Genomic DNA, 22941 nt, shown 5'->3' on the forward strand with positions numbered 1-22941 from the left:
GGGGCTTCCCGCTCCCCAGTATGGGGCTCCCCACTCCCCAGCATGGGGCTCCCCGCTCCCCAGCATGGGGCTCACAGTTCATTCTGGACTCAGCCAGAATTTTCATGAAGCCACTGTCAGCTAAACCTCCTTACAGCCACGTGAAGTGTAACTCAAGCTCGCTTCCATTCTGACTCAGCCACAGAGGTGCTGGGCCGTGTCCTAGGGTGGAACGGCTTTGGCAGCAGAGCTGAATTCCTATCCGGAGGGCCTGGGCCCACTCATTTCTCTCCATCTCAACTTCCACCACGCAGCAAGGCAGGGAGTTCATTTTCCACAAGTCTTTACTGAGAGGACTGGCGATTGAGGGGACTGAAAAGGGGGTGCCTTAGCCGAAAGGCTAAAGGCTTGGGAAAGGCACACAGTGGCAGTGGGGCTGGCTTGGCAGAGACAGTGCCCCCTGTGACCCCTCTTTGGCACGAAGCTGGGAACGAAGTGTCCTCCCTCCCTCCTGACACGTACAGGGCTCCCCCCAGTGGCAGCTGGCAGTGTAGGCTGGCAGGGTGGGGTGGGGCCGGGTTTGGCACCACAGGCTGGGCTGCCCAACACACGGTGCCCGCTTGCCCTGGCAGGTAGCTTTGCATGTTGGCAATGGAGACAACTACAAACGGAATCCACTAGGCTAAGTTGTAGTGGGCAAGAAGGCTGGGGAGGCAAGAGCTGGGGACTCGGGAAGGCCGTGTAGCCTTCTCCCGGAGGCCTCCGCATTGCCAGGGCAGGAGAAGACACAGGCCCAGCGCTCTGACTGACCCTGAGCCCCATTTGGCTGTTTCCATGGCAGGAAGGGCATCCTGTGGGAACTAGAGCTTTCGCTATGGTGGCAACAGACACATGGATCATGGGATTTTCAAGGGACCAGAGGAAGTAACGGGGATTTGAGTTTCAGGAGGGCGATGACCCACAATTGCCAGCCCCTGGCAGTCTGCAGTAAACGGGGCCAGTGGAGTGCCTTGCACCCTTGCTATGGCTCAACCATACTTGATATGGGGTCTGAGGAACCCTAGCGCCAATACTTGCTCCCCAGAGAAAAGCAAAGGACTCACTGTCCTGAACAGGCACAGGTATCACGGAGCGAACCCCAGGGTGAGGTTGGAGGCAGGACAGGGTCTCCTGGGAAGGGCAAGGCCCATGGCCTGGGAGGAGGGACAGGCATGCAGGGGTGGTGAGGGCAGGGTGGCTGCTGTTGCTGCTTCCTTCATGTGATCGGAGAGCTGAGGCAGGGGTAGGGGCGACACACTGGGTCCCGGTCAGGTTGGGATGCCTGGGCCTGGGAGGCTGGCTGCAGAGGGCTTATCTGGGGCTATAGCCTCGCCCAGAATCTGGCGGAGCTCTTGGAGGCGCCCCTGAATTTTGGGAATGCCAGCCAGCTGCTGTTCCAGACGTTGCTTCTCCTCTGTCAGGCTCAGGCGGGTGGCCGAGTCTAGCTTCTCAAACTTCCAGCCACCTTCCCCATCAAACTGGAGCAAGTGTGTGTGGTACTTCCTGGTCGGGGAGACAGACCGAAAGCCCGCTGGCAGCCGCCCTCCCCACCTCAGGGGGCAGCTCCCCACCCTGCCCAGAGGCAGCCCTTCGCGAGGCACCTACCACAGCGATGGCCGGTGCGTGATGGACAGCAGCGCAATGCCTGCATCCTTGGCTGCCTGGAAGATCTTGCCTTCCACGTCTATGCTCACGGCACTGGTGCACTCATCCAACAGAGCGTACTTGGGCCTTGGAGGGGAGGAGCCAAAGGGAAGGGGCTGTGGATCCTCCACTGCTGATCGTCTATTCTGCTCCAGCCCAGGCCCCAGTCCCTGGCCTGCTCCTTATAGCCCATGGCCCTACTAGGTTTGGTAGGCCCAAGGCTGTTTCTGGTAGCTGCATTCTTTTTGCAGGAGGCCCCAGGGAGCACCCATTTGTCCTTAGTGCTGCTTCTGGACCACCCTGGACAGCCATCCCCAGGGCTCACCTGTGATAGAACATGCGGGCCATGCCAATTCTCTGCTTCTCGCCCCCGGATAGCACGTCCTTCCAGTCACACACGGCCTCCCAACCTGGGCAAGGGGCAAGGGGCAAGGGGCTCTGTTCAAATTCAACAAGGGCCCAGTGTGGGGGGGGGACATGGGGGAACTGATAGAAAGATGTACCACTCTGACCCCAGAGGTCTACCTATATGTTTCTACTGTGTGTATTCACCTGCCTGTGATACTTTAATAAGTGAAAGAGTTAGAGCCACAGCTGTGTTCCCTCAGAAAAGTTATGCTGGGGTCCTATACCCCAGCACCTCTGGATGGGGCCTTCTGTGGGTCTTTACAGAAACGATGGTTAAGGTGAGGTCATCAGGGTGGGCCCTCATCCAACAGGACTGGCGTCCTTCAAAAAGGGGGAAATTTGGACACAGAGGCACACCCAGAGGGAAGACAATGTGAAGAGACACAGAGAAGACAGCCGTCCAGACACACGCCAAGGGAAGGGGCCTGGCAGGGCTCGGGAGGGTGATCTGAGCAAGCCGATGAGCGGGCTGATTTGTCAGGATGGCTGGCAGAAGAGGCATCTGTGTTCCCGTCATCCACTGCGCCCGCCTGTGGACCTAGAAGGGTTGTCAGGGCACAGGGCAGCGCAGCATCAGGACTACGCTTCCGCTTGCCCCATGGTGAAGTGTCACCCTGTGACTGGCCAATGGGAGATGAGTGTGTGTCACACACGTGGCGGCCTATTGAACGATCCCTGGAAGACACTGGCAAGCACACGTTGTCTCTTCCTCCTCCTTCCTCCATCCTACAGCCTGGCCTGTCTTGGATCATGAGGTGATTTTCAAAATAGATGCTACACACAGCAGAATGACCTACTAGATCACCTGGAGTCCCCAAGCCTGCACAGGGCACAGCTCCCTACCAACTGTGGCCTGCTTCTCTTGGGACTTAAACTCTCAATAGTCCATGCTACGTACTTATCTTCCTTTCTTTTTTAGGTCAGAGACTGGGACTTGAACTTGGTACCTGATGCTTTGGCTCATTGGCTAGCACTCTATTAACTGAGCCATGCTTCTAATCCCCCAGCCCACGTTACTTCCTAAAGCTCTATCATGAACTCTCCCCAGGCTCCTCATTCCACTGAAAGCTGCTGCAGAGAGCTCCACGCATTCTTCAACAAAATCAGAGAAGTGAGGGCTTGTTCAAAAAAATTTTTTTTGGTGGTGGAAGTATGGACTGAATTCATGTCCTTACACTTACTAGGCATGTGCTGCATACCTTGAACTGTGCCCCTACCCCTCAAGATCATCTGGAACCTAGAGTTGTAAGGGAGGCAAGGAAGTGGAACTCCAGTGCTCAGATGTCACTAGAAAATTCAACCTGCCCTCCATTCTGCCCTGCAGTACACTGCTTTCTCCTATCTCTCTCTGGGCACAAGGGACATTGGACACAAGCATTATCCCTCTATGTCTTTTTTGTTTGGTTGTTTGCTTACTTTTTGTTTTGTGCTGGTTATGGGGCTTGAATTTAGGGCCTGAGCACTGTCCTTGAGCTTTTGTGGTGAAAACTAGCACCCTACCACTTGAACCACAGCTCTACTTCTGGATTATTAGGGTTCAATTGCAGATAAGACTCTCACAGACTTTCCTGCCCAGGCTGGCTTTGAATTGCAATCCTCAGATCTCAGCCTCCTGAGAAGCTAGTGTTACAGGTGTGAGCCACCAGAGCCCAGCTATGTTTTTTTGTCTCTCTTTTTTTTTTTTTGCCAGTCCTGAAGCTTGAAATCAGGGCCAGAGTGCTGTCCCTGAGCTCATTTTTGCTCAAGGCTAGCACTCTACCACATTAGGACACAGCACCACTTCCTATTTTCTACTGGTTAACTGGAGATAAGAGTCTCAGGGAGTATCCTGCCTGGGCTGGCTTTGAACCACAATTCTTAGATGTCAGCCTCCTGAGTAGCAAGGATTGCAAGCATGAGCCCCGCTGCTTTTTTAAAAAAAAACTGTTGTTGGTTGTGGGGGCCTGGGTATTGTCCCTGAGGTCTTTTGCTCAAGACTGGTACCCTATCACTTTGAGCCACAGTGCCACTTCCATAAGTCTTCTTTTCTTTTCTCAACCTTCCTCACAACTTGTCCCTCCCTCCTGAGCTTTTTTCCCCAAAGTCCCCTCCAACTCTACTCTCCCCATCCACATCCCAACACAAACACTGCACAACTAGGCTTACCCTGCCCTGAGGAGAGCCATCTTGCTGAAATGTAATCCTCTGCAGTGCTTCTGATCCCTCCTCAGGAAAGCCCAGAGGCTAGCCCCATCCGGTCCCCAAAGCCCGGCTGCATGCACCCTGTCCTGTGCTCTCCTGGTTTGCCCATAGGGTGACCACTTGGTTAGAGTTCCACAGGTCTTGGCTCAGACTTCTCTCCCATGAGAAGAACACCCCTTCCCTGGTGCATGGATACCGCTTAGGGCCACCTGTTTCTGGGCAGTCCTCCCTGGAAAGTGTGTCAGGTACTTTGGACTCTTCGATGTAGAGATAACCTTCATCCCCCAGGGTTGGTGGAAGAGGCCAAGAGTACGGGTGGCAGCAGGTTCCCCATCATGATCTTGGGACAAAGGGCGATACAATTGTTCCTACAGGGATGATAAGCTCCAGCCCCGTCTGTACCTCCTTCTCGTTGCAGTATGTGGTGGAGGTGCACAATGTCCAGGATGGCTTCCAGCTGCTGCTCCGAGTAGCCTTTCCTTCGCATGTCTTCCACTGAGTCTGGGTAGATCACCTGCTCACGCAAGGAGCCCACGGACATGTAGGGCCTGTGGGAAAGCTGTATGTCCACCGAGGGCAGAGTGCCAGTTTCCCTAAAGGATGTCCTACAATAGCCTTGGCTGTGGATGATGAGGCCAGACCTGCAGCAAAGCCTTCCAAGTCGTGGCCACACCATAGCTATGCACCCCCAACTTATCCATGAATACATGCACACATGCGCATCTGGGGGCCTGACTGCAAGAACTCCCACCCAGATCCACAATGGATAGACAATGAGGTAGGATTCCCAGTTTGTTGGGCTCCAGGGCAGCATCTTTGTGTCCTTTTCAAAAAGTGTAGACTCTGCCCTTTCCTAGGCCTCTGTGGTAAACTTCCAGTTGCACAGGGGGGAAGAGGTGGGGGAAAGACAGGGAAGAAGCCTGTGCACTGCCTGCTGGCGAGGTCTCTCCAGTGGCAGGCTTCCTTACCTCTGAGGGATGTAGAACATGCGGTGGGGTGGGGGCTTGTAGAGCACGCCGCCATACGTGGGCCAGAGCCCGCCCAGGATCCGAAACAAAGAGCTCTTGCCACAACCATTGGGGCCCGTGATGAGCAGGTGCATGCCCTCTTCCACCTGTAGATGCAGCGGACTGTGGTGCCAGCCTCGGAAAGGTTCCTACATCCAAGGCTGGCAGGTGGGCCCGGCCTCACCAGGTAGCCTAGGCTGGCCTGGGCCTGACAATCCTCCTGCCTTAGCCTCCCCAGTGCTGGGATTACAGGCATGTGTCAAGAACTTTGATGGGGGTAGGCTAGTCTTGATCGTTTTGTTGTGTATGTGGTGGTCCTGGGGCTTGAGCTCAGGTTCAGGGCTCTGTCCTGAGCTTTTCTGCTTAAGGCTAGTACTCTTCCAGTTAAGGCACAGTTTTACTTCTGGCTTTTTTGGTGCTTAATTGGAGCTAAGAGTCTTATGGACTTTCCTACCTGGGTTATGTGAACTATAATCCTCAGATCTCAGCCTCCTGAATAGGTAGGATTACAAGTGTGAGCCACCGGTGTCTGGAGATTCATGATCTTTTGATAAGTGACAGCAAAACCAGAGAGGTGCGGTCCAATGTGCACAGCCCTCACTGTATGCCCGGCTTAGAACACAGGAGTTGGCTCTGTCCCTTGAGGCCTCAACATGTCTGGCAAACATGGGGCCAACAGCAGAAGAGGGGATCTTATTATAACTGAAGAAATGGGTGTGTTCCAAGACTGTGGATGTCACTCTCAATCCCATCAACTCCCACTTCACCCAAAATCCAAACTCAAAGTCAAGAGCCTCAGCCCCCTTTAGAAATTGTCTCTAGCTTAACTCTAACCGCCCCGGAATGCCTCAAGCCCTGAGCCAATCAGATTTGTACCCGTATCCTAATCTTGCTTGAACACCTGATTGCTGTAACTTTGCTTTTTGCCTTTATAAGCCCTGTGTAATCACAGCTCGGGGCTTCCTCCTAACCTCCGCTGTGTCGGTGGGTAGGACGAGGCCCGACCTGCAGCTCGCCTGAATAAAGCCTTGCTTTTGCATTTTGAAAAAAAAAAAAAAAGAAAGAAATTGTCTCTAACAAAGGCACTTTCTTCAGAATTCTAGACTTAGCATTTAATACCTCCCTTGCCTATTTCCCTGCCCCCTTGGTGTTCTCTGACTCCACAGAGTCCTGCATTAGCCAATCACATTACCCCTAGTGAGTATGGAAACAGTTGTAGGAAGGAGGGGTGAGTACAGGAAGACTACTGTCCTATCAGATTTCCTATCCGATTTCCATTCAGCCCCAGGATAGAGAATATTTGGGGCACCCCAGGGTAGATATCCCCAGGCCATCACCAGCACCATCATACTTAGTCCCTTACTCTCAATGTGAGTGCTTACGTATCTGTGAAAAATAACAACACAGTGCAGAGCCCTCCTAGAAAGAAAATTCAATGTGCTGGCCTTTGCCACTTCAGGCAGTGTTAAGTGTCATCGGCTGGGCCATGATGGATGCTAAATTCATATACTGAAATCCCTAGCACCTCAGAGGGTGACCTTACTTGAAAATAGGTCATACATGATCAGATTAGCTAACATGAAGTCATACTGCAGTGAGGCGGTCCTGATTCAATGTGAACTTACAAATGGGAGACTGGATCACAGACATGCACACACACACACACACACACACACACACACACACACACACACAGAGAACACCATGTGAAGACGGAGGCAGAGAGTGGGATGATGTGACACAAGCAAGGAACACCAGCAACTGTCAGAAAACCAGAAGCTGCGTGAGTCCTGCGACAGCCAGACTCCCTCAGACCCCAAAGAAGGATCCCCATCTTGTGCCCTCTATCTAGACTTGTACTCCCAGAGTTGGAAGAGTCCTTTTCTGCTGTTAAAGACACCTAGTCTGTGGTACTTTGCCAGGGAAGCCTCAAGACACACAAGTGTGTAACCATCAACTTTGAGGGCAGAAGGGGCAAGAGGGCTTTTGGTTCGTGCAGGATCTTGGCCCTGCTCTCGCACCTCCAACTGCCTCTTCTTACCTGGCCTTGTTCTCTAAGCAGCCATAGCTTACTCACCAGGGACTCACTGTCTTTGCTTCCTTTGGCTTTTCTGAGTCTAGCCTGGAAACCACCACTGTCAAGGGGTGGTAACACTCGCTCACACCACTACTACTGTGTGTGCTCTCTGAGGTAACACCGCATGTCTTGCCTCACACTGACTCTTGCGGTTTCTTTCTCCTCTTCCTCCCCTCCAGGCTTAGCCCCTCAGCAGACAAAGGCAGCAGCGGAGGCATTCCTACCTCTTCCTGTCTCTTCCCTAATTCCTCCCCTCTTGAGAAACAACATAGCACATCACAACACACTGAGTAGCTAGGCTTACAGGTATAAGGCATCCCCAGCTCATTTCCTTTCCTTGATCTCCTCAGGGCCAGAGAGCCATTCCCAATGGATACCTCAGTGTCTACCACACACACTCTGTGCTAGGGACATCTCAAAGCAGATCAAGTAGGACGCAGACTACACAGCAGAGGGGCCCAGGTGGGAGAATGGCAATCTTCTCCCCCACAACTGAAGAGGAACCAGAGTTCCCAAGTCTCGGCTCTCTTAGGAGGGTGGGAGCAGGCAACGATCAGACTAAGATTGTTTGGGTAACCCTTGGCCAATCCTGGTAACCACTAGGGGATTTTTAATTTTAATTTTTTATCAGCTCTGACTCCTAGAGACACGTTGACCTCCCACCTTGACCTTAGCCTACCTGCCACGCAGAGCTGGGGACAATGACTACTGATAACACAGTTAGGGCTGGGGCTTCCAGATGCAAATGGCCAGGCACCTGGGATGTACGCCTAGGCCTTATCTGCTTAGCTTAGCCCAGTCAGCACTTCTGAGTCAGACACCCCTCATCCACTCCACCTACCCTGATGTTGAGGCTGGCCACTACCACATCTCCTGTGGGTGTGATGATGGGGATATTCTCACAGATAATCCCCTGCTCCACATCCACCACCTGGCCTGCAGGGAAAATGCAAGGAAAGAGAAGAGGAAGAGTATTTACATGGGTTCCCTGTGCCCTGGAGGCCCTCCGTTGCACCCTTGGGACAGGCTTATCCACTCCTAATAGCCCACCCATGGACTCTGGAACAGCATGGTAAAGGTCCACAGCCCCTTGGGAAAATAGCCAGGTCTTCCAACAAACTGACCCCTGCCCCTAATATCTAGTACCATACTCCTAGTTTGCCACTATAGCTTGGGTCCTCTGGAACGTGAGGCATTGTTACTCCTGCTCTATGTCTGCCCCTCTCCTGGGCACCAATTAAAGGCGTCTCCAAGGTCTAAGACTTTATGCAGTACTCGGACTCCTATGTAGCTGGCAGCTGGGTAGAGTCTCTCCTATGCTCACACATTGCTTGAACTTTCTCTGGGTGCCTGCATAGGTCTGTGTCCTCCCACACACTCCTCTCTAATAAAATTGGTTAGCTCACATTATTTATAAAGAAGAGGATTTCACTGTTACATTTCCACACAATTACATTATGCTCCAATCAATCTCTCCCTGCCCCCAGTACTTGCCTTTCTTTATTAACTGGTAATCTAGGCCAGGGCTCTTGGGGGCGGATTAGCAGCTTAGCTGGCAGCCACTGCTTGGACAAGACAGCTGCTTGGCCAGCACCTCTTCTGAGGAAACCCTCTTCAGAGGCCCAAGTCATTCTTCACAAGTCCTCAATAACCCCGCCAGGCAGCCCGGCAGCCCTCCATTCCTAGTTGGACCAGGCCATCTGGGGTACTCTACTCAGTGGAAGGCAGACATGAGAGAGGAAGCATCTCACCTTGGATCTTCAAGGGCCCCTCTATGTGGACACCAGATTGTATCATGGCTCCAGACCCAGACTGACCATCCTCTGGTTCCCCAGGCCTCTTGAAACGACAGTGCTGGACATCTTCAAATACCTGGAACATCTCGTAAACCCGGGCTGTGTAGCCAGCCAGCTCTGTTACCTGTAGGGAGGCCAGCGTGGGTTTAGCCTTGGCCACTGTGGGGCACAGATAGGGTTGGGATGCACTGTGCTGGGGCTACCTCCTTGTAGGAGGACATGATCCGCTCAGTGGCATCTGCAGCAGCCGTGAGGAGGTTGCGGGCAATGGTGAAGGCTTCTGTGCGCTCACTCACAAGTTCCTCCTCTTCCTCCTCCTTCTGGAAGGCTGACTTCCTCATGGTCTCTGAGTCTATGAGCCAAGGGAGAAGGAAGGGGGACAGAGTTAGAAGCCTCCATAGGAAAGATGAGTCTTGTACAAATTGTGTTGGTACAACCAGATACATACACACGTGGAAAAGTGCCCCTCTACCACCACAAATGAAAATGAACTATAAGAGGATTACAGGTCAATGTGAGGAACTAAAACTATAAGACTCAGAAGAAAACAATGGCAGCCAGGCACCAGTGGCTCACACCTACAATCCTAGCTACTAAAGAGGGTGAGAACGGAGGATCACAGTTCAAAGCCAGCCCAGGCAGGAAAGTCTGTGAGCCTCTTATCTCCAATTAACAAGAGGTGGCACTGTGGCTCAAGTGGTAGAACACTAGCTTTGAGCAAAAAGGAGCTCAGGGACAGTGCCCAAGCCCAGGGTTCGAGCCCCAGGACTGACAAAAAAAAAGAAGAAAAAAGAAAACAATGGCAAAGCATCTTGATCTTAGATGACACACAGCAATTTCTTAGGTTTGACACCAAAAGCACAAGGAACTACTGAAAAACAAATCAACTGAACTTCATCAAAATTAAATAAACTTGGCAGCCTGGAGGTGTGGCTCAAATGGTACACTGTCAGTTGAGCTAAAAAAAAACAAAACTCATGTCGAGGGACTGGGAATGTGGCTTAGCAGTAGAGTGCTTGCCTAGCATGCATCAAGCCCTGGGTTCCATTCCTCTGTACCACATACACAGAAAAAGCCAGAAGTGGTACTGTGGCTCAAGTGGTAGAGTGCTAGCCTTGAGCAAAAGAAGCTCAGGGACAGTGCCCAGGCCGTGAGTTCAAGCCCCAGGACTGGTCAAAAACAAACAAACAAACAAAAAACTAATGTCAAAATCCTGACAGTGGAAAAAAAAGAAAGCACAAAAATTCTGTCAGATGCCACGGGCTCATGTCTATCATAATACTAAGCAGCTGACACCTGGAGGATCACATTTTGTTTATCTGTTTGTTTTTTTAACTGTATTTTTTGTCTTTTCTTTTTTGGTACTGGGGATTGAACCCAGGACATTGTACTTGCTAGGCAAGCACCTTGTCTATGAACTTCAGGTTCACAGTTTGAAGCCAGTTTCGGCAGAAAAGCCATCTCCAGTTAACCAGAAAAGTGTCAGATTGGCAGTATGGCTCAAGTGGTAGAACATTAGCCTGAGCAAAACAAGACAAATGAGTGTGAGGGCCCTGAGTTCGAGCCCTGATACCAGCAGCCTCCTCTAAGACCAACCCCCACCTGCAAACCCCACACAGTTGGGCACTAAAGGAAATCATCACAAAAGTCAAAAGACAGACAGGCATAGCTTAGTAGCCTGCTGAACAAGCGTGAAGCACTGAGTTCAAACTGTAGTACCGAAAAAAACGTTAGAGGCAACCTACATACTAGGAGAGAATGTTTGTAAACTACCTACCTGGTAGTTTAGTAGAATAGTGCCCCCAAATTAAAAATAACTATCATAATTTAACAACAAAGAGAAAAATAACCTAATCAAAAAATAGGCTAAGAATGTGAATAGAAACTTGTCCACATAAGATATATAAATGGCCAATAATGTCAAGAAATATGTGTAACATCGATACTTTTAGGCAAATGCAAATCAATACCACCTCACCCCTCATCACTCCAATTGGGGTGGCTGTAACAAAGGGAGATAATACCAATCACTGGTCAAATGAGAAGCTGGACTGTCATCTACTGCTGGTAGGAGATAAAATGGTGTGTCACTGTGGAAAAGAACTCCTCATAAGGTTAAACAAAGAACCACTGTAAAGACCTTGGAAATCCACTCCTAGATAGGTTTGCAAGAGAAACAAAAAAAAATGCCTACATAGAAACTTTATATGGAATGGTCATAGCAGTACTATTTTAATAGCCCAAACCGCCATGTGTATCAAAGAAACTGTAGTATATACATACAGTAGACTATTATTCAGTCATAAAAAAAGAATGAAGTGGGCTGGGAATGTGGCTTAGAGGTAGAGCAATTGCCTAGCATGCATGAAGCCCTGGGTTCGATTCCTCAGCAGCACATATATAGAAAAAGCCAGAAGTGGTGCTGTGGCTCAAGTGGCCGAGTGCTAGCCTTGAGCAAAAAGAAGCCAGGGACAGTGCCCAGGCCCTGAGTCCAACTCCCAGGACTGGGAAAAAAAAGAATGAAGTACTTGTTCATCTTACAACACAAATGAACCTTGAAACAATTAAGTTCAGTGAAAGAAGCCAATCACCAAAGGTCACACCATATGATTACATTTCTATGAAATGTCCAGAATAAGCAAATCCTTAGAGATAGGAAGCAGATTAGTGGGTACAGAGTCTGAGCAAAGGGGAACTGATAATGAATCTAGTTTCGTGTGTATGTGTGTGTGTGTGTGTGTGTCTATCTGTGTGTAACTCTTTGTGTGTGTCTGTGTCTGTGTGTGTTGGCACCAGGCCTTGAATTCAGGATCCTAGGCTATCACTGGGCTTTTTTTAATGGCTGCAGTTCTACTACCTGAGCAATGCCTTCAGTACAGCATTTTGCTCTCAGATTCTTCTGCTTTGAGTAACTTTGAATTGCAATCCTCAAATCTCAGCTTTCTGAATAGCTAGGATTATAGGTATAAGCCACTGCATCTAGCATGGAGCTTGTCCTTGGTGTGATAAAGTGTTCAGAATTGGGGCTGGGAATGTGGCTTAGTGGTAGAGTGCTTGCCTGGCATGCATGAAGCCCTGAGTTCAATTCCTCAGTACCACATACACAGAAAAGGCTGGAAGTGGTGCTGTGGATCAAGTGGTAGAGTGCTAGTCTTGAGCAAAAGAAGCTTAGGGACAGTGCCCAGGCCCTGGGTTCAAGCCCCAGGACTGACAAAACAAATATTACTATGAAGGTGATGTCTAGAAGGGGTAGAGTTACATAAGTCAGGTAATGAGTGCATCTCTCTCTCTCTTTTCTCTCTCTCTGGTTGGTTGTAGGGCTTGAACTCAGGGCCTGGGTGCTGTCCCTGAGCCTCTTTGTGCTCAAGGCTAGCCCTCTACCACTTACAGCCACAGAGCCACTTCCAGGTTTTGAGCGATTTATTGGAAATAAGAGTCTCATGGGGACTTTTCTGCCTGGGCTGCCTTCGAACCCTGATCCTCAGAGCTCAGCCTCCTTAGTAACTAGGATGACAGGTGTGAGCTACTGGCGCCAGGCTATGAGTACACTTCTTTTTGGACAATGTCACCCCTTCTCTCACACCCTCCCAATCTTGGGACTTGTAGTAACTAGGTTGGAAATGGTAGTGGAGAGCAAGGAGGAGGCTGACACTGAGGATCCTGAGGTAGAGATGAGTGAGTAGGGATTATTTACTGGGGAAGTACCAGGAGCTCTGGGGCTGAAATGGAGATTCTGAAGTGGAGCCTCACACATCAGTAGCAAGGGAAAGGTCAGGAGAAAAGGGGGAAAATCAACTTAGAGCAGTGCAAGGCCAGGTGCTGGTGGCTCAGGTCCATAACCCTAGCTACTCAGGAGGATGAGATCTGAGGATGAAGGCTCAAAGCCATCCTGGCCAGACAAATCTATGAGATGCTATCTCCAATTAGCCAACACAAAGCTGGAACTGGAGGCATGGCTCAAGAGGTAGAGTACCAAATGTTAATGAAAAAGCCAAGCAAGAGCTTTGAGGACCTGACTCCAAGTCCCAGTGTACACACACATGTATGCACACACAAGTAGCACGAAGTAGAAAGGGGATAGGAGGGATATCTTACATTGCTTCCTAGAGCTGGGCTCAGGAAAACAGGGCAATGAACCTGGTGGGGAGGGGAGTCTAAGGTCCTGGACCTTTCTTCCCACCATGCCCTCTAGGACACAGCCCCACCGTGTATCAAGGACACTAGCATCCTGTAGATCCCCTTGGGGCCTCTAGGGAGTCACAGGCCCTACCCCTTTCCTCAGTCCTCTGCCTTTGCAGGCTAGCAAAACAAAGCTTACCTAAATCTTCCCCAGCAGTTAAGGACCTGCCTCTTCTCAGGTTCCATGAAGCACTAGGAGCTCTCACTTGATTCTGGGGACAGAGTAGGGATGAAACAGACAACCAGTTGGGCACTGGTGACTCACATCTATAATCCTAACTACTCAAGAGGCTAAGATCTGAGCAGCATGGTTTGAAGCCAGTCTGGGCAGGAAAGTCTGTGAGACTCTTATCTCCAAGGAACTATTTTTTTCAAAAGAAATGGAGGTCAAGTGATAGAACACTGGCTTTGAACAAAAAAGGCTCAGGGACAGCACCCAGGTCCTGAGTTCAAGCCCTAGGACTGACAAAAAAACCAGACAGCCTTCTTACCATCATCCAACATAATGTGGAAAATAGAGAGTGGGAAATCCAACAAAGATGGGATACACAGAGTGCTCAATACTTAGGGGAGCAGGATGGAAGGTAAGGGCAGAAAAATGTGTGCTAGTCAAGACAGGCCTTGCCAAAGGGCAGCCTGGGAACAAAGCTCTGATGAGGGGGCAGCAGAGGAAAGGACATTCCTGGCAGAAAATGTATCAGGTCCCAAGTGCCTGAAGCCAAAGCATGCCTGGTATTTAGAGGAATAAACAGGGAGGCTACTAAGACCGAAAGGGGACAAGCAAGGCGGCATGCAAGGAAGATGAAATCGCCTTTGTGTGTTTTCCAAAGGTGACTGTGAGTGATGGGGGAAGGGACAAAGACAGAATTTCCCACAAGCCTAGAACAGCAGAAGCTTCGAAAAGTCCTAGGCTAGCTAGGCCCTGGTGGCTCACACCTGTAATACTAAGTACTCAGGAGGCTGAGATCTGACGATTATGACTCAAAGCCAGCCAGGACAGGAAAGTCTGTGAGACTCTTGTCTCCAATAAACCACCAAAAAGCTAGAAGCCAAGCTGTGGCTCAAGTGGCAGAGTGCTAGGTTTTGAGCAAAAATGCTCAAATACCACTAAGCCCCTGAATTCAAGCCCTAGGATACACACACACACACACACACACACACACACACACACACACACACACACACACAGAGACCTAGGCTGTCTGTAATCCTAGCTACTTGAGAAGCTGAGACCTGAGGATGATTTGAAGCCAGACTGGGCAGAAAACTCTGAGGCTTTTATCTCCAATTAACCACTCAAAAAATCCAGAAGTGGAGCTATAACTCAAGTGGTAGAGAGCTAGCTTTGTGCATAAAACCTCAAGGACAGTGCTCATGTCCTGAATTTGAGACCAGAACTAGCACATACATGCATACACACACATGTCCTAGGCCTTTAGAGAAGGAAACAACCTTTCCAGAAGTAGACAAGCTGCCGTTTGTCTAGTTGCAGTCAGGGGAAAGTGGCTGCAGGCACTTCCTCATTGTTGGTTTTCTCATGGGTTGGTTCACATGCTCTGGGCTAGGTGTGCTGACTGAGATACCTGAAACAAGGCCACTTTGTGTGTGTGTGTCGGCTTCCAGAATTAGATTTTTCCTCCTGGGAGAACAAACCCAAGGGAGAAAAACAGATAGGTGAGGGTGGTAGCCCCAAAGTGGAAACCTACAAATAGCTAAAGAATCACAGAGTTTTCTGTTTTTCAAGTAAGTCAGGCGCGATATTCATACCTATAACTGATAACTCTCTTGATGCTGAACTGTGTAAACTATAACACCTTTTAAAACATAGTTGTGCTTGAAGGAAAGCAAGGAATTTCTGGGGTGGGGGAAGCAAGTAGCCAAAGGAACTCTTTGAACTTCCCAGAGACAGACAGAGAAGACAGGAAAGCCTCACTGGCTTTCTTACAAAACATCTCTTGTAACAATTTGTAATTATGTATTTGGGCTTCAAATGAATACTACCTCCAAGCTCAGGAACACCCCCATCCTGCTTAAACTGAAAGGTTAATAGGAACATGGCCTCCGACTGGTTAATAACCCCTCAAGTGCTTGGCTGAAACAAAAGCAGATGTATACCAAGTAATTACACCCTCATGGAGGGTGAAGGTATAATAAGGAAATGATCTACCATGAGTGAGGAAAATCAAGCAGAAGGAAAAAGTAGATTCAAATCCCAAGAACTTAAGATAAATCATTGGATAGACAATAAATATGATTACTATGATAAACAAGCACAGAAGAAGTGATGGGAAGGCTGGGTGCTAATGACTCATATCTAGAATCCTAGCTACTCAAGAGGCTGAGATAATGAGAATTGAGGTTTGCTGCTAGCCTACGTAGACAAATCCTGGTGCTTCATATTTCCAAATAACGAGCAAAAGCTAGAAGTGGAGATGTAGCTCACATGGTGTAGTGTCAGCTGTGAGTGAAAAACCTGAACCTGAAGTGTAAGTACCAGTATGCACATGTGCGCGCACACACACACAGAGTGGTGACAAAGATGAGCAAATGAGACACTTATAAAAACAATTTGAGCTGGGCATTGGTGGCTCATGCCTTGCTATTCAGGAGGCTGAGAACTGAGGATTGCAATTTGAAGCCAGCCCAGGCAGGAGCGTCTGTGAGACTCTTGCCTCCAATAAACTGCTCAGAAAAATCCAGAAGTGGCACAGTGGTTCAAGTGGCAGAGCAGTACCCTTGAGCAAAGGAAGCTCTTGGATAGCCCAGACACTGAGTTCAAGGCCCAGGACCAAGAAAGAAAGAAAGAGAGAGAGAGAGAAAGAGAGAGAGAGACATGGAGGGAGGGAAGAAAGGAAGAAAGAAAGAAAAGAAAGGAAGGAAGGAAGGAAAGAAAGAAAGAGGTGGAAGGAGGGAGAAGGGAAGGGAAGGGAAAGGAAGGAAGGAAGAAAAAGAAGGAAGGAAGGAAGGAAGAAAAGGAAGGAAGGAAGGGTGAGTGAGAGAGCAAGCTGAGCACCTGCAAAGTCCCAACCCCAGTTCAAACCCCAGTACATCCCAAAAAAGAAATGAAATAATCAGTGCAAAAAAGGACTGGTCAAATTCAGATGTGGCTTAAGTGACAGAAAACCAGTCTTGATGGGGCTGGGAATGTGGCCTAGTGGTAGAGTGCTTACCTAGCATGCATGAAGCCCTGGGTTCCATTCCTCAGCACCACATACAAAAAGCCGGAAGTGGTGATGTGGCTCAAGAGATAAAGTGTTAACACTGAGCAAAAGAAGCTCAGGGACAGTGCTCAGGCCCTGAGTTCAAGTCCCAGGACTGGCAAAAAAAAGGAATGGAATGTCAAGGAGAGAAATCAGTACAGATGAGATTGAGTTTATATTTGTATTCACAGGATAAAGCAACATCCATGAACAGAAACCATATGAATGAATGCAAACTTCACACTGGCCGTAGTGACAGGTAAGAGGGGTTTGTTTTTCTAAGATAAAATGTTTCTAAGGTCTCAGAGGAGGGGAGCTATTGATTAACCTATGTCTGTTTTTTAAGAACCTAGAGTGGCATGTTAACCTTCTCAAGGGTAACTACTGAATGCCTGAAAATACAATGAGTAAACTCTAAACCAGTAGAAGAAAAAATGGAATAAAGACAACCATAAGCTGGGCACTGGTGGCTCACATCTGTAATCCTAGCTTCTCAGGAAGCCTTGAGATTTGAGGATCATACTTCGAGGCCAGCTCTGGCAGGAAAGTCCATGACACTCATCTCCTATTGACCACCAAAAAACCAGAAGTAGAGCTGTGGCTCATGTGGTAGAGCACCAGCCCTGAACCAAAAACTAAGGGACAACACCCAGGCCCTGAGTTCAAGCCCCAGTACTGGTATACGTGCTCACATGTATGTACATACACACACAAGCTAACCATGGCTGGGGTAGTGAAGTTGGGCTAAACATAGGGAGAGGTGGGCAAGGGTGCACATATATGCTAAAGAGGCATGTGGTAACTGGGCACCTGTGGCTCATGTCTGTAATCCTAGCTACTCAGGAGGCTGAGATTTGAGGATCACGGTTCAAAGCCATCTGGAGTAGAAAAGTTTGTGAGACTCATCACCAATAAACTACTCAGAAAAAGTGGCTCTGTGGCTCAAGTGGTGGGGCTCTAGCCTTGAGCACAAAGAGTAGCAGGGACAGTGCCCAGGCCCTGAGTTCAAGCCCCATGACTTGGGGGGAGAAAGAGGCATGTGGTGTTTCTGAGTTGGGGTTCTTGGCTCAGCTGATGGTAGCAAGGAGCATGAGATGTATGCAGGGCCAAAGGCAATAAGGATCTATGAGGAAATCCTGACCTCTGGCAATCTAGGGTATTACTAAGGCCTCCACGTCCCAGATAAAAGGGGCAGGTGAGCCAGCTGCGCTCCACAAGCCTGGCCCCAGCCCCTGGAGTCTTGACTCACCTGACTCTGAGTAGCCAGTGGCGGTGATGATAGGGACGGCCACCATGAGCAGGCCTGAGGCACTCCACACGTATTTCATGAGGAATTGCTCCAGCATGACATACCACAGGCGTTCCAGCAGGATGAGGTTGATCTGAGAAGCCAGGTCTTGATAGGAGTGCTGAAGCAGTGCTAGTTCCACCTGCCGGGACAGTACGCATTGAGAGGCCTTGTGGCTACTCCTGTGGAGGTGATAGTAAGAGTCCCCAAGTACTGGTCTCACACACACACTAATGCTATATCATGGCCATGACAAGGCTAAGAAATGTGGGATTACAAGTGGGTGGAGCTGAGTCTCAAACAAGTAATGGTGGAAATGGTACTACAGGACATCCCAGCATAGCTCCTCTTTTTGCCAACTATCTCTCTAGTTGGGACAGCCATCACTCTTTTCTCTGTATCCTGGAAAGTTTCTGGTTGCAGGCCTAGGACAGTAGCTTTTCTGTCCTCCATTGAGCCCGTTTCTTTGGGCTCCCTCTCAGCATCTTTCTCCTCCCCTTCACACCTAGGCACCTCCTCCCCCTGGAAGTGATCAGCTCTTCAGTTTTCTATCCTGAATTAAGCAAAGACTAGCACAGGGGAGCAAATCACAACACTCCCCATTTGAAAAACTCAGTTCAGTCTCCCCTACTGAGGTCTCCCCTTCTGCTACCTTCTCACTGTACTTCTCTGTAAGAAACTTGCACTGACTGCATTTTCCCACCAAAACGAGGAGGGGACACTCCCAAGCTGGCTGTACCTCAGCTTGCCTCTTCCTCTCTTAGCAGTTTTTCCTCCTATTTCTTTCTGCACTCTCTGCTTCCACAGGGAAAGGGGTGACAGCAGTACACAGGTAGTAGACACCAGAAATGTTGGCAAACGCGCATAGCAAGGTAGCTATGGAGTCTTGGATTTCCTGGCTTGGTCCAGGTGTGCATATGGCCTAGTTTTATGTATATGCCCAGCTGATGACAGCTCCCCAGTCTGGCACTATTTGCCAAGTGCTTTCATGTCTTCTCTATTTGGCCTTCTTTCTTTTCTTTGCCTGCTTGCCTGCCTTCCCTTCCCTCCCTCCCTCCATTCCCTTCCTTCCTTCCTTCCTTCTTTCCTTCCTTCTTTCCTTCCCTCCTTCCTTCCTTTCTGTTTAAATTCAGGGTCCCATGGTCTGTTGGCTTCATCTACTGGTGCTTTACCATCTAAGCTATGAATCCAGCCCTACTTTGTGCTGATTGTTTTGGAAATAGAATCTCCTGGACTTTACTTCCCATTCTGGTTTTGAACTATGATCCTCTGAATTTCAGCCTCTTGCATAATCAGGATTACAGACATGGGCCAGTGGAGACTAGCTCCATTAGCTTCTCACAGGTCTCATTGCATGTATATTTTCATATTCATTGTAAAACACTAATGCCAACAGAGACAAAGTGGCCTGCCCAAGTAGGGGGTACCAAGTAGTGCAAAAATGTGGAATATACTGGCGGGGATATTAAGGGAGCCAAGGCCTGCGTTCTGTCCTTGTTTCTCTTTGTGCTCAAGGCTAATGCTCTCCATTTGAGCTACAGCACCACTTCAGACGATCTTTCAGAGTAAGTATTGTAGATAAGCATCTCCTGGACTTTCCTGCCCAGGCTGGCTTCCAGCTGCAATCCTCAGATCTCAGACTCCTGAATAGCTAAGATTACAGGCGTGAGCCACCAATGCCCAGTTCAGATTCTTAAAAATGATGCCTGAACTTATTTTTTTTGTGCCAGTACTGGGAATTGAGCTCAAGATCCCTCATTCTCACTCAGCTTTTTCTACTCACAACTATTTGATCCACACCTCTAGTCTAATGCTTTGGATTTATGAAGAAAGACTTACTTTGTTCTCAAGCAAGAGATTGTGTACATGTGTGCACACAATGCACATGTGTATTAAAATAAACAGCCTTGTTTGAAGTCCTAGTATGAACAGAATGCTCTGCTGTTTGCCCTCTAGCCAGTCAGTCACTTCTGCCCTTCTGCCCGAACCTATTGATCTGAGCTTAGGCCCATGTCCACAGGGACATCAGCTAGTGGGACTGGAATGGGGCCAGACCTGCAAAGCAAGGCCAATCAACTCACCTGGGGGGGGACAGACATCATCTCGTATAGCTTTCTGAACAACACCTCTAGAGACAGGTCAAGGATGCACACAGTGGCCCTCTGCACCTGAACTCTCCTTGGCAACCAACCAAACTATTTCCTGATGAAAGCCCAGAGGAAGTCCTTCAAAACACCAGTGCTGTGTTGTCCCCAACACTCTGCTGCTGACATAGCTCAGCTTTACTCAGGCCCAACCTGTTTCCTGAAGTGTGCACACCTCACTGGGTACCCTGGTAATCTAGGCTCGTACTACTAGGAGCTGGCAGGAGTGCTAGCCAAGGCTGATTATGTAGCTGCCGGTAATATGCCAGGCGCCTCACCCAAGGCTACAGCTGCTTGCCAAGGCCCTGCAGCCTGGCACATGGGGAAAAGAGAACAGGAGAGGGGATTACAGCTGAAGGCCAAGCACTTTTTACCCAATCAGAAACTTAGCATAAGCCAGGATGGCTCCTCTCTGAAAAGTAATGGCAACAGCTCCCCACCCCTCCCCGGGGCCCTCTGTTTTGAGCCTGGGATTACAGGTGTACACCAGCATGTGAGGGGACAAACCCTCTTTAAAAAGCAGAAACAAGCTTGCTTCTCTACAAGATGTAGAGCCAAAGAGACATGGTCAAACAAGAGGCTGCCTGACCCAGGGAATGTACACAGACCCGCAGGAGATGGGTGTCATTCTGCCCCTCCTCCAACCAGTGGGGAACTGAAACCTGAGTTGCGGAGAGCAGGGCTTGAAGCAGCTGCAACCCCAGGCTCAAGGAAGGGGAGGGGCTGCAGGAAGATAAAGGGAGAATTGGCCTGGAGTAACCTTTCCCAGCCGGTTCCACTGTCCTAGGCCCACCCCTGGAAAGAGAGAGCAGAGCCCTAAGCCTGGAGCCGGATGGACAGGCAGCCATGCTGGGGGCTGGGAAGCTGCTGGGTGGGCAGGAAGTGTGTCCCGCCTCCGTGGCGGCTGGGGCTAGGCATTTCGGAACCAGGGCTGCTGGCAGGCAGCTAGGCCTGTGGCTAGCCAAAGTGGTCCCGGCCAGGCAGGCCTGGGGCTCTTTGGCCTTGACCCTGAGAACCCCCACAACTACAGCCACTATGCTGAACGCTGCTCGTTAACCTCTGCTGGGGCTGAGTCATGCTCATAATGCTCCCCTGCCCAGCCAGCGAGCTCTGGTGGACGCTGGCCTTCAAAGGGCACAGCAACGCCACCCGCGCTCCCAGATGGCTCGGGTCTCCCCCTGGCTGGGCTGCAGGAGTGGAGTGAGCTGGAGCCATAGTGGCTCAAACAGCATAGGATCCACTGCTCCAAGTCTAGCACAAGCTCAGGAAGGAAGCAGAAGTGGCTTGAGCCAGCCCCAGGCATCTCTATGCAGTGGTTGTCCCTCTCTTTCTGCACCTAAAACCTCGGCCAGCCCAGGCCCTCCTGTCCTCCCCCCATCTCCCATGGCCTATGCATACCCCAACCATCACCCAATTGCTCAGAGCTGGCCATCCTGGCCTTTCCAGTCACCTACACACTCTGCCATGTTTGCAGCACCCCAACTAGCCCCACCTCATGGCCCCCATAGAAGGCGATTTCCTCCGAGTTGGCCACCACACGAGAATGCATGTAGCGCAGCTCCCCCTTCCGTCGCGCCTCCTCTGCCACCAGCTCCCCAAACTTAGGTGAGAAGGCTCGAAGCACATTGGCCGTGAGGAACACCACGAGGCCAGCAATGGCTGACGGCCAGGCAGTGCCAGCTCCACGGGAGCGGGCCGCTCTAACCAGGGTGTAAGAGGTCACAGCCACGTCCAGGAGTGGCTTGGTGAGGTTGGAGTAGAGGTGGGCCACCGAGGCAGCAAAGGCCACCACATCCTCAGTGAGGGACTGGTCAGGGTTGCGCAGCCTTCCATCCATGTTGCTCACACGGTAGTAGGTCTGCTGGGTGAAGTAGAGGCTGTAGGCATGGTCCACCAGACGGCTTCGGAAGGCTAAGGCCAGCTGACCCTCCAGGTAGCGAATGGCGCTGTTGATGAAGGTGGCAGGCAGGGCGATGAGGAGCCACTGCAGCAGCTGCCAGCTGAAGGCTCGGGGGTCCTTGCGCACGATGCAGCGGGCCAGCCGGCCATCTAGGCGGGCCACGTATACGGACAAGAAAGTTCGGCTCACCAGGGCGGCAGAGTGCAGCGCCAGGAGTCCCGACTCCCGGCACAGGATTCGGGGAAACAGCAGTCGTAGCAGCACCAGGAGCCGTCGCAGGAATACCCGGTTCATGCCAGTCTTGGCGGATGTGGCCCCGGAGGCTTCCTGCGTGGCTTCCCCAGGTGGCACCTGAGGGCCCCTGGCCAGGGTCAGGCACTGCCGCACCAAAGGGTAGATTTTGTGCACGCCGTAGGCGGTAAGCGCCAGGACCATCGCTGTGCGCTTCAGCGTGGTCGCCCGCGAGGGCCGTGGAGTGGAGAGCACCGGCATGTCACCTGTGCTGGCTGGCAGGCTTGTGCTGGGACTGGATGACCGAGGCAGCAGTTGAGGCAGATGCTGGAAGGAAGGGCTGTTGCTCTGACCGCGGGCTCGTTGTCTAGGCAACCGGAAACCTTGCAGTGGTCCCTGAGACTGTCGCTTGAGGCACCCCGGGTGCTGCTGGGGCTCCTGGTACGGTGGGCTCAGAGTTCCCCAGTGTCGTGGGCCCTTCAAGGCAACCCAGGAGGAGAAACTTGTCTTCCCTCTACTGTCAGCCCTTTAACCTCCGAGGTCAGAGCCTCGAAAGGTTTGGGCCGAGAGGGCGACTAATTCCCCTCTACCTTCTCCAGCTCCTCCCTGCCTCCCTGCTGACGCCCCTCCCGGGGGCACAGGGCGCCCAGTCCGTTCAGCTGCTAAGCTGGGAACGACAGTCTCTGGCCAGACTATCTACCCAGGCCAGAATCTCCACCCACCCACCCTTCCCAGAGGCGAGTCCAGGGAAGGGGAGGAGGCGGAGGAGGAGCGGGAGGCGGAGTCTGGGTAAAGGGCGCCCCACCCCCATCCTCGCCTCACGGGTAGGCCCCGCCCCCTGCCGGGCCTTGGAGGGGAGGAATGATCG

The 22941-nt window shown here is 50.8% G+C and overlaps 1 protein-coding gene across 1 annotated transcript; it reads right to left on the minus strand.

Moving 5' to 3' along the window:
• Positions 1-305: 305 nt before the first annotated feature.
• On the minus strand, positions 306-22760 carry Abcd1 (ATP binding cassette subfamily D member 1). Its single transcript, XM_048336162.1, has 10 exons — positions 21435-22760; positions 17760-17940; positions 9335-9483; positions 9087-9255; positions 8177-8271; positions 5220-5365; positions 4654-4799; positions 1988-2072; positions 1624-1749; positions 306-1521 (listed from the first exon to the last, which is right to left on the minus strand). Exons 1-10 carry the CDS (start codon positions 22332-22334, stop codon positions 1287-1289), a joined length of 2232 nt encoding a protein of 743 aa, XP_048192119.1. The 5' UTR covers positions 22335-22760; the 3' UTR covers positions 306-1286.
• Between the last annotated feature and the right edge of the window lie 181 nt (positions 22761-22941).

Source organism: Perognathus longimembris, chromosome 28 (genome assembly GCF_023159225.1).
Source record: "Perognathus longimembris pacificus isolate PPM17 chromosome 28, ASM2315922v1, whole genome shotgun sequence".
In the NCBI taxonomy this organism is placed as follows: Eukaryota; Metazoa; Chordata; class Mammalia; order Rodentia; family Heteromyidae; genus Perognathus; species Perognathus longimembris.